This window comes from Protopterus annectens, chromosome 11.part0, assembly GCF_019279795.1.
Source record: "Protopterus annectens isolate FY-2018-M chromosome 11.part0, PAN1.0, whole genome shotgun sequence".
Lineage (NCBI taxonomy): Eukaryota > Metazoa > Chordata > Ceratodontiformes > Protopteridae > Protopterus > Protopterus annectens.
The window spans coordinates 302605349-302623129 of record NC_056745.1 but is presented as its reverse complement, the minus strand read 5'-3'; the positions used below and the strand labels follow the sequence as shown (position 1 = coordinate 302623129).

The 17781-nt window shown below is 37.2% G+C and overlaps 1 protein-coding gene across 1 annotated transcript in view; it reads right to left on the bottom strand.

Moving 5' to 3' along the window:
- LOC122814936 (CUB and sushi domain-containing protein 3-like) overlaps positions 1–17229 on the bottom strand; it is an 811796-nt gene extending 794567 nt beyond the window's left edge. The window contains exon 1 of the mRNA XM_044087197.1: positions 17196–17229. Within this exon, the coding sequence (XP_043943132.1) occupies positions 17196–17229 (34 nt within the window). The remainder of the gene's footprint in view (positions 1–17195) is intronic.
- Positions 17230–17781: the final 552 nt, after the last annotated feature.

Sequence of the window (17781 nt, the reverse complement as noted above, 5' to 3'; positions counted from 1 at the left end):
TTTGCATCTTTACTTTGATATTAATCTGAAATTTATGTTTTTAAAACACTTTCATGCATTTTTATGCAATAACAGACATTTTATTTATAGGTTTTTCTGAATTCAGTCTAAAGGCCTAAAGGCAGTCTATTTTAGATAACTGATGGTTCAATGATTTAAGCACATCACTGGTAATTGCATTTTATTCTGTCAATATAACTGTATTAGTGATAGGGGTTAGCAATACTGTTTTTTTCTTCCAATAAAGCAGATAAAATATGCATTTGACAGCATATGTTACATTAATTAAATAACTATGCATTTTTTTATAGTTTTCATAATATAATTCCTATAAGCCAAGCTGTATAGTACTGAGCACTGTTTTGCTATCCATATAACATTCTCTTTTCTGGACATTTAAACAGATCAATGAATAAGTTATTCAGTGCCTCAAACATCTGGTTGGTTAACACAATTTAATTAAAAATAAATAAATATGTTTATATTTCAGCACTTTCAAACATTTATAAGTTATGCTGTCATTCTTCAATGACAAAAATAAATTGTAATGCAGTCAGTGTTTTTGCAAAGGTACTTTAAAGTATGAACAATTAAAACTGATGATTCAGCTGCATTTGTATGTAAATTAATATTAAAGATCAGAAGAATCTGAACTTAAACAGCTTCAGTGACAACACATATATTGTTATTTTGTACGATTATGACGCTTCTTATACATAATCCTGTGGAGTAAGCCCCTCTGTTCAACTGCTTGCTCTACAAGCAAAACGGCCACTCATAGCATATGTAGCTGTTAGCCTTAGCAGCCCCCTCCTGTGTTTCTGTCGATATTAATAATAAAAATAATCAGTCAAGTGTATACAGCGGCCTTTTCAGTTCAGGCAATAAGATTATATACTTTAAATATTATATACTTTAAGAAACCCATGTACTACTTAGGTCAGTACTGCATGCCCTTCCCATCATTTTGGCCTTCTCCAAGTTTATTTAACATAACATACTTAACGTTTCTGTTTCACCTTAATTTGTATTACTAAAAATTACATCTGAATAAATGCAATGTATTATTTAAATTAATTGCACTTGTCTCATGTCTTTTGATACTCCTACTAATATATAACAAGGTTGCTTATTGTCTGGTGTCTTTTTACCCTTTTAAATACGCTGATCTTCCTCATTATTCTAACTGGCTGCATTTGGAAAATGACTATACTAGTTTGTTTACATGTATTCAGGTGAGCATTGTGAACTGATTAGAAGTATGTTCTGCAGTTTTAGGACCTCTGTGAATGCACCCATTTCCAAATGAAGCAGTTCTGCCATGGCTTAAACAAAGATGCAACAACGAAACTGGAACATTGGCAAGAACCTTTCAGTTATGGAACACTGTTATATAACATGCAGTCTGCAAAAATGTGAAATACAGAATTTTAAGTCAAACTCTGTAATCCCTCATGTCTTCAAATTCTCATGCTTGTGGTACATGCATAAAACCATCAGGTGCAGTGTTTCCCAGTATCAGATAACATTCAGTGTTCTGTTTTGTCCAAATACAAGATAGCATTGACAAAGAACCAAATGACATTACTAACAAACAGCTAAAAGGAGATTACTTGAAAATGTGTGTCAGTCTTACAAACAACCTCATACTTTCAAAATCAGCAAAACTAACAACACTACTAGGTGTCATTTTATCTCCAGCAGAGAAGTAGAATACAGTCAGGATGGATGACTTCAACCTTGTCTGTCTCAAAGGAAGCATTCTTATACTTGAATATAATAATATCTGGTAAACATCATACAATGGACTGTGTGCTTCACACAAACAGAAATGTTCTTCATCTAAGATACTCCTATCATATTTCAGTAACAATTGCACCATTACTTCCACTGCTGGTACAAAGCAGCACAGACCTCTTTATTCATTTAGTTACTGTTTGATAACAGGGTAGGTGAGCTGGTCTGAAGACCCTCTTCAGACACTATTTAAAAGTACAGACACAAAAACAAGCAACATGAATAATCAAGAGTAAATGCCAAACCATTTTTTTCTTAAAGGGTGTTGGAGCAAACATATGCTTCCTGTACATCTGTATGTTTCTTACAGGGTCTTATGTACAGAGAAATGTACACAGGTAGAGTTGTTTGCTATGTTTACAATATTTATATATGGTCCATTTCAGATCATGGAAGTGTAAATGAGGCATGCCTTATTTATGACATTAATATTAACATGCCATCGGAAGGCATGTTATCCAATTTGGGGGTCAGTAGTATTAGAGCAGATTAGTGTAAGTAAATGCTTGTGAAACAATTACTTAATTATCAAGTTGTTAAATTTTTTTTCCCTGATTGTCAATTTAACAGGTTGGCAATTAAATAATTGTTTCAGAAGCATTTACTTACACTAATCCATCTAACTGTACTGCCCATCAAATTGACTTACACACCTCCTGACAATATATTAATATTATTACCATAAATAAGGCATTTCTAGTGTACACTTCCATGATCAGAAGCCTTTTTTAAATTTTAATTTGCTGAGAAAAGAGTCTTGAAATGAAGAGTGATTACATACACAGAGATGCATGCGAGTCTATATCAGAATTGCGAAAGCTGTCTTTCGTGACACATATACGTCAAAGAACGAGAACACCGAAGTACCAAAAGAGTGAAATGGAGAATGTCGAATGGATTTTCTTGGCCACCAGGGTGATTGTGGGGATGAGGAAATTAATCCTTTTTCCCCACTGTAGTGCGGTTTCGGAGTTGGTATATATAAGTAGGGGGGTGTGGGGGGTGCAGGCCGCAAAAATGTTTGAAAAAGTGTTTTAGGTAAGGTTTGTACAGTTAGGTTTACCTTACCTGTATGGTGCTGTTACTTCCGGGAATGCGTTCGGCGTTCTCCATTTTGCTTTTTTCATACTTCGCTGTTCTCGTTCTTCGACGTTTATATGTCAATGAACATGTATTCATGAAAGACAGCTTTCGCTATTATAATATTGACCCATGCATGCAAACACTGTTTATGTAAACGAAAAACTTTGTTTTATCATTTTAGACATGATCTTTAATTCAGGTGGGATTCTGTTCCATAATGCTGGGCCTAGTCAGAGGAAGGTACATTGTCCAGTAGATTTTTATATGGAAGTCTGCGTAATATGATATTTTTCTCATGGGGACGTCTTAGGGAGTAAACCTGTTTTTAGATGGATAGCTTCTGTCACAAAGGTATGCAATAGCCACATTTTGCATTTTGTGAATAAGTGTACCTAGGAGATGAGCTGCTCTGGTAGAGTACAGGGATAAATCCATGACAAAGTATGATTCCAGTTTGGTTAGTGGCTACGGTGACTGACAGCAGCAGGAAGGATGGGCATACGCAGCCTCAAGGTTCGGAATGAGCTGGTGCTTTGGCTTACCAATCAGACATGATGCAATAGGATTAGATATGGCCATGAAAGTGTATGCATGTGGACAGGGTGGCATGGCATGTGCCACCACAGTGGTACACATACCAGTTGCAAAAGGGTGGAATTCATGGGTTATGTGAATAACTCAGCTGAAGTGCTGAGCTTGATGCCATGTCAGGCCCTCCAGCAGTTCCTCCATACTGAAGACAATGAGGATCTACCTACCTTGGAACATTGATGACTCCACTTTGGCAGAGTGAAAACAGATCCTCGGGCGGGGGTGGGGGCAACTGTGTCTGAGATGAAGCAGTGAATGTGAGTGTGTATGTGTGTACTATACATGTACAGATGCCCCCCATCTCTTTACACATATCTGCTAACCTAACAATACCCTGTCTCAACTCTAACCATATACATTATGTTTCTAAAAAAACATTTCCCTAACAGTTCCGCTTATCAAGACTAAAGGGCAGAGAACACCTACAGCACCAATCAACCAAAACATTAAATTTAATCCCCTTATCAAGCCCTTAACCTAACCATGCCTCTAACCCTAACTATATACACTATGTTGCTAAAAATCCATTCCCTAACAGTAACATTAATCAAGAAAAAAGGACACAGAACAAGTACAATCCTAACAAGCACAGCACTCAGTCTACCCCCTTCACAAACACACTAACCACTTTTACAGAATCTTGCACATTTTCACAAATACCACCTTTTCAGTCAAACATTAATTTCCCTGCACACTGCTACATACCCACACTATATAAACCTTGAATTCAACCATATCTGATTTTCTCATATGTGTGTGCGTGTGTGTGTGTGTGTGTGTGTGTGTGTGTGTGTGTGTGTGTGTGTGTGTGTGTGTGTGTGTGTGTGTATACACACAAATGAGTATGTAATGAATTATTACCAACGGGACTGACTGACACACTGAAAAATCTCATCAACAATACATTTAAAAACTCTAAAGAAAATGATTGCAAACATAAGAGTATTACATTTAAGGTAACCAGCAAACCTAAAATCAATTGCATTTACATAGGGTGCTTCACCTCCTAGATCTTCTAATGTGGAGACTCTACCACTTTACCCAGGGAACTTAAATAAACTAACTCCAAGGTTGAACAAGTGCAAATGAGGGAAAAAGTACTGAATTATTCTACAGTCAACGTTCTTAAGTTCAACTGCAGGGTAATTTCAACCAACTTCAGCGCAGATGAAATTCCCTCACAAAACTGGCATGCAATGAGAGTGTGTGCCCAAAAATGCATACACACTTTGACTTTGTCTGAAAATGGCATATTACTATTAAGGATAATGAAAAACAAAAGAAAATAATAGAAATATTCATTTAAATCATTTAAATCTTCTATATAAGGGAAGACATTTCTTAATATTATATTTTATATTTGTTTGTGTACATTTAAGGAATGTGATAATTGTCATCTGTCTGAATCTAAATGTCGTTCTATGATAATACTCCAAAGGAATAAACACGTCATCCTGTTTTTTAATGCAGAAGCTGATTATGTAATGAAACTGATACGCTGTAAACACCTTTTTGCAATTATATTATACAGAATCACTTTCAATGAATACAGAAATCTAGCAGGCAACACCATTCTTCAACAGTTTTCATAGCAGCATTGCAGAATGGTTTAAATTAATTCACATCTTTTGCAATTCCCCACACATTTGCAAAACAGCTGATGTTTCAAAGTTCATGCTAAACTAAATGATATCACGGCAGATGTTCAACAAAAATATTGCCAAATTCTGCCTTAAAGTTAGAAACTTAAAAAGAAAATGCAAGGAAGTCAGAAACAATAATAATACAGACTATGATAAGTTATTAAATGATGACTGCAGTGTCATCAAAATGAGGAATTACATGAGGAGGTAGGTTGCTACATTTAATGACAGAGTAGTTATTTAATAATGTAAAACGATAAAATAACAAAAGCATGAAGTTAAAGAATTAATTAATAGCTTGCTTTGCCCATGTTTAATATACAGCCTGCAGTGCTGCTTAAAGAGAATGTAGGAAAGAATGTGAAGGAATTTACAAGCTATTGTCAGTCAGCAGCCAGAGTGTCACCGTTTTAAAAGTATGTGGGGTGGGGGTTATGAGTGGACACTTATGACTGTTGATGAAGCAGATTGAGGGGATTTGGGATTTTATCAGACAAGCTCAGTAGACGTACTTTGGGGGAGGGGTTAGAAAGAAATGCAGAAGTCAAATACTGATTACATCAGTAATACTTGTACAATCTGTCATCATTTCTCTATGACAGAAGAATGTTTCAAGAGGTGGTACTGCACAAACTTCTGTCAAGTCACATCTGATGAAGTGAAGTTTTGAAAACTACTATCCCATTATTCTAAAAACAACAGCAATTTCTATAAAGCAAAAAAAAAAAATGGTGCTACTGTTCAAATCTCCAGGGACTGTCACCTGTCAGTTGTTCCTTTTCACTTATTTTTTTCCCTATGAGCAACTCTGCTTCCCTTTCAGCTCTTCTGTTTGTCATGTCTTTCTTTTTTTAACTGCACTGCTCTAACAGATGCTTATATTTCAGCTACCTCGGGGGCATAACTTTCAGTTTATTCCAGGGAGTATCTCTTTGATTTCCCCAGTGTCCCTGTTTTTCAGAAATATCTAGGTTTTCTTCTTCATTTAAATCTTTCTACCACAGATCTAGGAATGATGATTTTCAATGTGTTTCTTCAAGACAGACTTTTTCAGTGATCGCCATTAATTGTATTAACTGTCCTATATCAAGAAACATGTTGTCAGAGATAACAATATTGTTATCTTAACCGTGTTTCAACCATGGCACTTTGGACATTCTTTTTTAATGCAATGAGCTTTCTGTCCTTTCTTTATGTCATACAGTGCAATTCTGTTTTATATCATTAAACCTTAACCCTCCTGCACCCACATATCCCTGATATTTATATAAACTAACTCTGAGACTGTTGTACCTTGCAGGAGGAAAATACATTGAGTTACTGCAATCTCTGACGTGTATATTTTCCATATTCACATTTGTACATCCTTATCTGCTGAGAATCTTAATTAGCATCCTTCAATTTTCTAAAGGCACCTGTCATGAATTCAACAAATAGCGGTTAATATTTCATTCATTTACTTAGTTTAGTTTGTTATTGTCAATCAACTAATTTGGGTGCTGAAAAGGAAGCAATGTTGCAAAAGTAAATCTGCTTTGTTCAATTTACTTGAGGACGCAGTGGGACTAAAAGAGCTGTACCAAGGTTAAACACTTCAAAAGATAAAGAATATATCAGGAGAGTTTTCCTTGTGAGTTATGCTTAACACTGACTATCACGTACTGATATATAGAAAATGCACACAATTTAGTGCTGAATATTTACAGAGTGATGCGGTGTACTGATTTAATGCACTATAGAAAGAAGTACTCTATATAGTATGAAAAGATATACGTAATGTTTGCAGATTTATTGATCAAAAAAGTAATGCCCATTTAGATGTGTAATGCACTTCAGATTCAGCTCAGCTGTCAGGTTTCCCTTTGTGTTCAAACTTTTTTGTCAACTGTATTAACTTATTTGACAGATGGAACAAACATAAGCCATTCTGAAAATACACTGGACTACTATCATAGCCTGATTATGGAGTCCAATGTATGCATTTAGTAGGTTATGAAATCAGGAAGAATAGATACCAAGAGCAAAAAAAAAAAAAAACAGTCAGAGTATTACTCAATGGAGCAGCATTGCAAACTTAATAATCAGGGAATGGAAAAGACGTTCACTGTGTGATGTTTTTGTGGTTATCCCATCATGTGGGAAATTGATGATCCTCTGATATTATATTTTCAAATGTATGTGTATCATACAGGTTACATTCACTGAACTCTAACTTCCTCTAACTTCACAACCAATACTACTAACAAATATTCTCTGGCTTCTAATTAATGATGTCACTTTTAATATCTAAGATGGTACTGCATGGCTATTTTTGTTCCTGCTTACACAGTTATATATCTTTTGTCACATGAGACATTTAGTAGCAACAGTCACTGCTGTGGCAGGGTATTTACATACATATTCACAAACAACATGCTTTTACTTACAAAAGGCAGATGAATGGCTTATGAATCTTTGGAATTATTTACAAAACTTTAAACTGTTCCTTTCTTTATCATTACAGCACACACATCCACAGAGTAGTAGCAAACATTACTTTTAGGAACAAATAAAAGATGCTTTTAGTTAAGACAAATAACTGTGCTACCTTTCTTCAGTAAATGTATGCTGCATTCATATATTTTTAATCTGCATTCAAAATAAACACAATAAACACATACTTCACTGAATGTTAGAAAAGATATGCTGGTCATTTGAGCTTGATAGCAAAAAATCTAAAGTCTGTGATATTAAAATATTAATATTAGTATCATGGGAACTTTACATATTTATATATATATATATATATATATATATATATATATATATATACACACACACACACACACACACACACACACATATATATATATATATATATATATATATATATATATATATATATATATATATATTTATATATATACACATACATGTACATTTATACACCCATTACATAAAAATACATAATTATCAGTTTCAAAATAAAATACAAAAACAATCTATCTGGGGGGGGAGATAGTATGAACACATGATTGCTTCACTTATAATGAGATTTTTATTGTCATCATCATCACCCTCTCCCTTCATATTTTCTACCAGGAGTTGGAGTGTTACATCATCTATTACCACATTTCTGGATTTCATACCACTCTCCTGGTATATTTTTTATTGTTTGGTAAATATTAAAAATAAAGAAAATACACAAAAATACTTTTTGTCACATTACTATATTTTTGCTAAGCACAGGAAAATAATATTTTACAGAACAACCTCGTTGGAAAGAGGATGACAGTGTGCCAGGCTTTGCATGATCCTTAAGGTGTGATGCAGTTAAAAACATTTTTCCACACACCATACTGTATCACTGACGTGAGATAATCAGATGTTCTGCCATGCATTTGAAATACTACTGGTCAATAAAATGTAAAATCCTGCAACACCAGGCACAAAAAAAAAAAATTGTACTTGTTAGGAGATTTGTGTTGAGATATGGCTGCCTGAAAGGAAGAGTTTATTTTTGCCCTATACATGTTCTATTTTGTCTTTTTACCAGCAGTTGTCCCCTCTCCATACCCCTCTTGCAAATGGTGTACCACAAGGGTCAGTTCTCTCCCTCTTACTCTTCTTATTGGTCATTAACTCCTTCCTAGTTCCACTGCCTCAGACTCCATACCTCATGCGTGCAGATGATATGGTAATCTACAGAGCCTACTCATCCCACTCTTCCATCACAAATCAGCTTGAAAAAGACTTACAAGTATTATCACCATGACTCTCACAAAATAATCTTATACTCAACACCAAAAAGCTAAAAGCATGATCTTATGCACAGGGCAATATCTTTCCACAGTCCTGCAGAACTGAATAATAAGGTATAACTTCACATATCACTTAAAATGCATCATACTTTAAATACCTTGGAATCTGTATTGACCAGTCCTTGTACTTTCAATTTCACATCCCAGTACTAAATCCAAAATACCCTACTTATCTGGGTCAAAAAAATAGCATACTTCCTGTCCCTAGAAGGTAGACCAACTATTATAAAGGGAGTTACTCTTACCACAGCTACAATACAGCTTCCCTAGTATGCCAAAGCCTCATAAAAAAATAATAAAATAAAATATTTAGCTCTGCAATCCCTATCCAATCAGCTCTGTAGATTCATCACATTAGTCCACTAAAAAGAACATCACAATTTTTAGAAAAACAGCTTCCTGTAAGTGAAAGATGCACATTTTATTAGCCTGCCTAATCTATAAACACTTAAGCCAAGCAACCTTAGACCCCAATCCCGTCTTACCTTCTCTGCCCCACTCACAGAACTATACTCCAACAACAGCTTCTCCATAGTGATACTTAAGACAAAGGAATCTCTCCCTGCAGATGTAAGGGACATAATCTCTTTTCCCCAGTTTTAGGCATTAGCTCAGTTTGTCTTTACACACAAGGGCTATTTGTAACTCATTTTCTACACAATATATTACTAACTACGACTCCATTCAACTCATTCATCCTTTCTCCCTACATTCCCTTCATAACTTAACACTAAAGGCCAGATTTCAAAATATTTCTGCTTGTTGTAAGCGACTTAATCCAGGGTTAGGCCTATTTATAAAACAGGCTTAAATTGGAGTCAGTCACTTATACTGAGAGCAAGTCTTTCAGAACTGGGCTATAAGACATCCGTGCTATATTAACCCCAATTACTCTGCTCTCTCCATATCATCTACCCTCCTCCACACTACCTCCTCTCCCACTGCTCGACTCTCAGAGCACCCACTTCTATCAAAAGTATTTTCCCCACTATTCTGTCTTCCAATATTCTCCCTATCATCCTGCTACTATGGCCTTAATTAACTTAAAATAACTCTGCAAATGGCACTGTGTACACCCTGAAATTAGACAGAGGCCTGTTTTGTAGACATATTTCTACTATATTGTTATAATGTTTTTGCATGCAGGATATTGTATAAGGTAGGCTCCACCTGGGACAGACAGACTTCTACTATGTTATTACAATGTTTTTTCATGCTTAATAGTATACTTGTACTGTTCCTCTGTCCGGTAAACTATTATTTACTTATTGTGACACTGTAATAACATAAGTAATCCAAGGCAACCAGGAAACGTAGTCAGCCACTGATAAACCTAATTACAACTTTATTCAGCCAAAAAAAACTTTGAACAGTATGTTTCATTACAACCTGATGAAGGTTGTCTTGGATTACTTAGTGGATTATTTGGTATTGTTGGCGTTTGTTTTCCGAGTTTTATTGTAATAACATACTAGAAGTCTGTCCTAGATGAGATCCATCCTAGGCTCAGTTTGGTGGAGTTGCTCAGAGTTTGGCGTTCTAAGACAGAAATCTGAATTGTATATAAGAGAATCCAAAGCATTCACTATAATCTTTAAAACATAAATAGAATTTAAACCTTTTTCTTGTACTTGTGTACTGTTTTCCACTGTACTGCTGCTTCATTTTATACTGCTTTTGCTGCTGTGTCTGTTTTATTCTGCACTCATCTTTTTTGATTCATCTGCCTTAAACAGCATAAGCTAGATTCAGACTTGCTGAATCTAGACTGTTTGATATCACTTGAGCACTAAAACTAGCTATCTTACATTAACAGGGCCCGCTGCACCCTCGTGGCAGAAGTGAGTAGCTCAGGACCCATCTGAGTTGGAGACTGTTGGAATAAAGGCTCCATGATGGGCTTGTCTTTTGGTAGACTGTGTTAGAACTGTTTAAATTCAATTATATTTAAGCACCACACTTGCGCATAGCTGCACAGTGTCCAATGGGGTTTAGCACTTCCATGTTTAGATGAAAACGCTTAGAACGACAACTTTTCCCTAGATAACTGCTAGGGGAATGCTCTTAAACTTCCCTGCTTCTTGTTGTGCAACACAGTTGCGCACTGCTGGCTGGAGAGCAATTCAGCAGTGCATTTTAAGGCATTGATGCAGTTTTCTATTCCTAAACCTCTACAGTGATTAGCTGATTTTACTAGTCCTACAGCAGAACCTTGTTAGTCTAGCCCACTCCCCACCTTTATTACACAATACAACTCTTATAATGGATGGATGGTTTCCCACCATTTCTCCAGCCAGCCTGATTAACATGGGCATCCTGAGGCATTGTAGCAATTGCATTATGCACTGACAACCTATTACTCCTAAGACACACAAACACAATATGTGAGAGATGTATCTATACTATGAATCTGGAATCAGTGCTCTCTCTCTCACGTAACAACACACCAGATATCAAACAGGTTGTCAGTGCACACACCACTTCTTCCACAAATCAAGTGCATAACCATAACCCACATATGTAGAGGTACTCACTAGAAGTTTACCAAAAGAGCAAGGACCTCGCAAGGTACAGTCCTAACAGAATTCACTACACATAAAAACACACATTGCATTGTCTCACTCAATAAACCCCTAATGCAAAACACCTCAAAATCAAATGTCTTGGTCATAGATGGCTCCATGGTGAGACACACTGATGTCCCCCTCACCAAGCTGGTCAAGAAGGTCACAGTCAGCTGCCTGTCAAGTGCCAGGATCTGACAAATCATGCATGCACTCAAGTCTCTCAACAGCAAGCACTGTTATGATTTTGTTATAGTCCATGTTGGAGTGAAAGACTTATGATGTACCTCACTGGACTATATGAAGAGAGACATGACTGAGCTTTCAGTTTATGTGTCCCAGGAAGGTATGTCCTTAGCCTTAAGCAGCATTCTATCTTCACTCAGGATGATGCCTCAATACAAACAAAAAATTATAAACTTCAGCAATTGGCTTAGCTTCTGGTGTCAGTCCAGGGGGATTCAGCATCTGTTAGCCTGGGATGATATGGTAGACAGACCACACTGCTTTGCCAGAAATGGTCTTCACCTATCACCTCTTGACTTTCAGTTACTGGCAAAGGTACTTACTCCCCCATAGTGCCTTTTTAGGAAATGTCATAAGAACAGAATCCCTGATGTAAAAATATCCTCTAGAGACAAAATCAAGGTTATCCTGATTAATACTAGGAGTCTAAATCAGAAACTGCACTCACTGGAAGCACTCCTTACTCTCAAAGATGCCAATGTCTGTGCAGTCACAGAAACATTGGTCAACTGATCATGCAAGGCTGCACGTTCAGACTGCAAAATGAATGAGAAAGAACCAAAGGAGGAGTTATATCTTCATTAAAGATAACTTCACCTCAAGACTTTTTAAACAGTACGACTCCCTAAAGTTACTCCAAGTCCAACTAACTGTAAGAAAGACCACCCTCCATATCATTGCTACCTATAGATCCGCCAACATGAACAATGAAAACCACACCACCTACCTGGACCTACTTGAGTCACTCATAATACATCCAAACGCCCTGGTCATGGGTGAATTATTGGGAAACATATTTGAGCACTAACACACTCTCCCTAAGGTTCCTGGACTTTGTTAACACAAATGCTCTACAATGGATAGTTTGTACCCCCACAAGGGGCTCTAATGTCCTTGACCTAGTACTCACCAACATAGGGGATCACTGCACTACCCCATGTGTGGTCCCTTCCTGGTAAAGTCTGATTCTAAATTAGTCTTGTTCAAAGTAATGATCATACCTAACCCCCCACCCCCACCCCAAGCAAAAAGGTTGAACATTTTCTCTAAAGCAAACTATGGCCTCCTAAGCGATAGCATAAATAGTTTCAAACCCTCTGCCACCACTGACAGCAATGACTCCTATATAGAGGAGTACAGTAATGCCGTGTACAAATTGCATAGATTCAGCTGTATGAGAATGGATCAAAACAAGGTCCTCATAAAGACACAAGCCACCCTGGTGGACAATTAGCATAAATACGTTACACAACAAGAGAAAATAACTGCTGTCAAAGAACAAGAAGGAATGGTCTCAGCAGAGGAGGAACACCCTCCATAGCTTGAACAAGCAAATTAGGCATCTTGTAAAGCCCTCTAAGTCTAATTACGAAACTAAATTAGCATCCATAGCAAAGGATAATCACAAGGCATCCTTTAGCTACATCTGAAATCTAAAAAGGAGGGCCCAGCTTTGTGCCAAATTAGGAGTGGATGGTATCATTTACACTGAACTGGAGGACATCACCAACCTGCTAGCAGACAGGTTTTACAAAACTTCATCCCACTGTACCTACCAATCCTGCCCCAAAGCATACCTGTCACCAGTCCTCTGCCTAGTATCTCCAAAGAGCAGGTCTTAACCAAACTTTCTAAGACCAAAAATACAGGCAATATGGAACCAGATAACATCTCAGACTGCTTACTAAATGGTCTAAAACAGGAATTAGGGGAATCACTGGGCACTATCTTCAACCACAGTCTAAGTACTGGCTTTGTCCCAGCAAAGTGATAAACAGCAACTGTAATCTCCTTGCACAAAGGGGGTCCTTCCACTGACCCTGGCAACTATAGACCCATAAGACTAACCAGCCTTATCTGTAAGGCCATGGAGAGAGTCACCATGGACCTTATCAACAAGGATATAGGAGACCTTCAAACTCTTGATCTGACCATGTTTGGCTTCGTTAAGGGCAGATCATGCTTCTTAAACCTAGTGGACTTCATTGAGAATGTCACCAAAGCCCTGGATGAGAACATAACAGTACATACTACCTATCTCAACTAAGCCAAAGCCTTTGACGTAATCCCTCACTCAGGCATCATTGAGAAACACACCCAGCTGGGGATTAACCTATATGTCATTAGATGGGTAGCCAACGTACTCACTGGCAGAACACATGCAAAGTTGGGGATTCCACCTCTACCAGCAGACCTGTTACCAGTGGTGTTCGACAAGGATCGGTGTCTGGTCACCCTACCATTTGGAATTTATTTCTCAGAAATCCATTTGAAAATAGATGATCTGTGGCTTACCAAGTTCACTGATGACTGCAAACTGGGAACATTCATTGAATCCCCCAATGATGTTAACATGCTAAAAAATGGGCTAACACTGAAAAATGATTGGTGCCAAAGCCATGGACTTACACTTAATGCAAAAAAGGCATTATCACCCCCTTCAGCAAAAGAGAAGTTCCTACAAATTACAATATTGACCTACAGAGCAGTCTCAGAACTTCCTTAATGGAAATGCTGCACATATGCAAATCAAATGGGACAAGAATCACTCATTCTAGGTACCTTAACCTAACCTGCGATATACAGGACATGTTAAGAGACAGATATGTCTCACAGAAATTGCCACTCCTCTGGAACAAATTCCCGATTAATGTTAAATAAAGCTTCTCAATGACTCTTTTTAAGCATAACTTGGACAATTGGATGGGAAACCATAAATTTAGTGCAGGGTTTTACCTATGTCCCTCTTGGACACGGGCAGCCAGTGCTGATCTTAGGCTTGCCTTGCAAATCGACACTATATATCTTGATCTATAACAGAACAAGGGTATATCATGGCTATGCTTGTAAAGGCCCTAAGGCCAATAGCCTAGTAACCTCCTACGATCCAGGGATGATCCTATATGACTTTGTTTTTGATTTTCCCAAGCTGAACCTGAATATGGTCCACTTGAATCAGTGCTCTACCCTAGTCAACAAATAATAAATAATGAAAAAAATCAAGGTGTAGCACATCTAAATCATAAAATCAAATCTGGATTAGCTGTTATGGAACATCCATTAATCATTTGTTTTCCTGTATCAGCTTTGCCATGATCAGAGTTACAGAGGAGCTAGAGCCTATCCCAGCAAATAGGATAAGTAAGGCAGGAAACCACCCCTGAATGGGATTCATTCCAGCCTTGCAAAAGATGTAAAATGCCCTTATATGCATACTACATATACTCTTACAAGGCACAATGAATTATCTCCCATTCACCCACAGGCATACTTTTGACTGTGGGGGTGTCCCCAAATGAAAATCCATGAGACACAAAAAGAACGTGTGAAGTCTACACAGAGGACACTGCAGCTAAGGACTCAAATGGAGAATAAAAAGCTATGAAGAAACACATGGCAGTTTTACAAAAAAAAAAATATTTAACGTTATTTACTTGTTACTGATTTAAAATTTGTTTGCCAGGGTACAACACTGTTCACAAGTGAACAATTTCAATCAAAGCCGGGAAATATAAAGAAAGTCAGAATTATATTCAGCAAGAGATAGCAAGAGTAGAATAAATATACACATCCGTGAAATACCATTATTAAGTAACAAAAATTTTACAGAGTACATATGATCGGAATATACATTATTTACAGCAAATCAAGAAACTCTCATTTAGAAAGAAAGGTATCTGTGGGATAACTACAGCTTTGTGTTGTCTAAGCAGAAATGATAGAATAACTGAGTGGAGTGAAGGATGTTAGCTATAGTTTGTAAGTAGTTTTGAAGGAGATATTATTTTAAGGACAAAATAATGTGAGAAATGTAGACTTCTGCAATAGAACTACTGGGAGAAAGAAAGAGTAATGTAGCTCAAGTTAGGGGATAATGTTGGATAAGTGGCAAAAGAATTTGATTGATGACAGGATGTGGGCCTTTAGTTTTGTCCTAGATTTAGAGTAAGATGGAGTACCCTTTATTTGAGGAAGGAATGCTTTCCCCAGGAATTTGGGGCCTAGTATAGTGACACAGTGATCTGTACAATGGAGTTTAGGTTGGGGGCTTGTACTGGGGGGCAAAGTGGTTGTGTTTTAAGGTTGTCTAATTAGTTTAGCTGCAGGAGGAGAGATAGAAGGTTTGGTTGACTAGAAGTCTGAATAACTGACACCTGAGGAGAAGTTCAACCTTCCATTGAACAGGGAGCTATTTTGCTTTTTTTCACCTTTCTACAGTGGTATCCGTTTTAGGGATCTAGATAACAAATCTACAGCTCCATAAGCTGTGTTGTTTATGACAAAGGAAGTTATACGTAGTGATGTACTGGGTGAGCTGAAAATGTTTTCAAGACATTCACATAGACCAGGAAAGACACAGCCTGATATGTATTGGGACATTTTGGTGGGGTTTAGACTGCTTTGGGATTGGACTGCTGTTAACTATTTTTCAATTATTTGTCATGACATTTTGCATTAGGAAAAGGTGGAAGGGACTAAAGATGTAATGCACACAGTCATGAGTATGTCCTTGCAGTAGTATATGCATTAGGGGTAGTGGTCATCTCTGCCTGATGGGCTATCAGTTTTTAGTTGTTGTAGAAGTAGTTCTAAGTCTGTTGTTCTGACTTGTTTAAAGTGAGAAATGTAAGATGATTCTATGAGGAACTGGGGGGGGGGGTGGTCTGTGTGAGTTAGAGGAGTGATAGGCTGGGGAATTCATATAGGAGGAAGTCAAAACAGTAAAAAGTAAAGATCAGAAAAAAATCACAGTGATATCTGGAAATATGTTTATCCTACTGGTTAGCAATATAACAACAGTAGAGTTGAAAGAGGCTAAACAGGGCAGCACAATCAAAGTTATTTCTAAATTTAAGAGGCAGACAGAATTTTACAGAGGAAAGGCAGTGCCAAAGAATAGCTGGATATAAAATAGGGTTTACTAACAGGAATCCCATAATGAATAAAACAGAAGAGTCAGAAAGAATTCAGCAGGGAATGGGTGGGTGGAAGGAAAGTTATACATAATTTGGAGAGATGCCAAGAGATAAGTATTTTTGCTAAGCAACAGAAGGGAAAGAAGGAGCATAAATATAGTGATGTTACAGAAATAACAATAGCTAAAGTAATGTTACAGAAATAAGTTTAACTGGCATTATAACTGTGTACGACTGTGTACTACATTCTGGTGTAATACCTAGGAAAAGAGGAAGGCTTATTAATACGGAAGAGTTAAATTTAGTAGTGAGTTTCTATGCAGTGAACCAGGTTAACAGATACCCTCAGATGTAGTATAAGAAGTTAATGGGAATTTGGTATAAACCTATATTTTCACTAGTACAATAACTAAAACGTAAATACAGTCGTTTGAAGCAGATATGCCTTGACAGCTAGTAAATACACTGCATACACACATTTACAGCAAGAAGCATTTGCATGAAACCAAGCACAGAACATGCATTAACAAGTGTATGTTAGGACTATATACTTACTGTTTAATCTGTCATAGTAACTACGTTTTGCCATGTATTGCTTTGAGTACAATACTAAGTGCACATTCTATTATAGGTTACAGTACTGACTCTCAGCTGTGTACAATGGTACATGTAGCTTAAGCACATTTCCAAAGGCATGGCTGCAATCAATGTTTGTGCAGAGGAACTCACAATCTACAGTACAGCATGTCGCTCATGCTCTGTTCTCAGATCCAAATATGAATGCAATGCACTGTGTCATTCCCAACATTTTTAAAGTCATCCACATATGAATGCAGTACACTATATTACTCTGAATCTGTAGCTAACCTTCCAAGTGTGAATACAGCACAGTGTTTAGAGTCTGCTTCCAGTCATCCAGCAATAAATTCAGTGTAGCATGCCACTAGCACTCTGTGTTCAATCTACCACATGTGAGTGCAGTACAGTGTGTTACTCAGAATTTGTGCTCAGTCAGTCATCTTCATGTAAATGCTGTGCAGAGTCTTCCCCAGAATCTGTTTCCAATTATCCACAACTGAATACAGAGCAGTGTGTCATTCTGTATCGTTTTCCAGTATTCTACGTGACTTGCTGTGCAGTG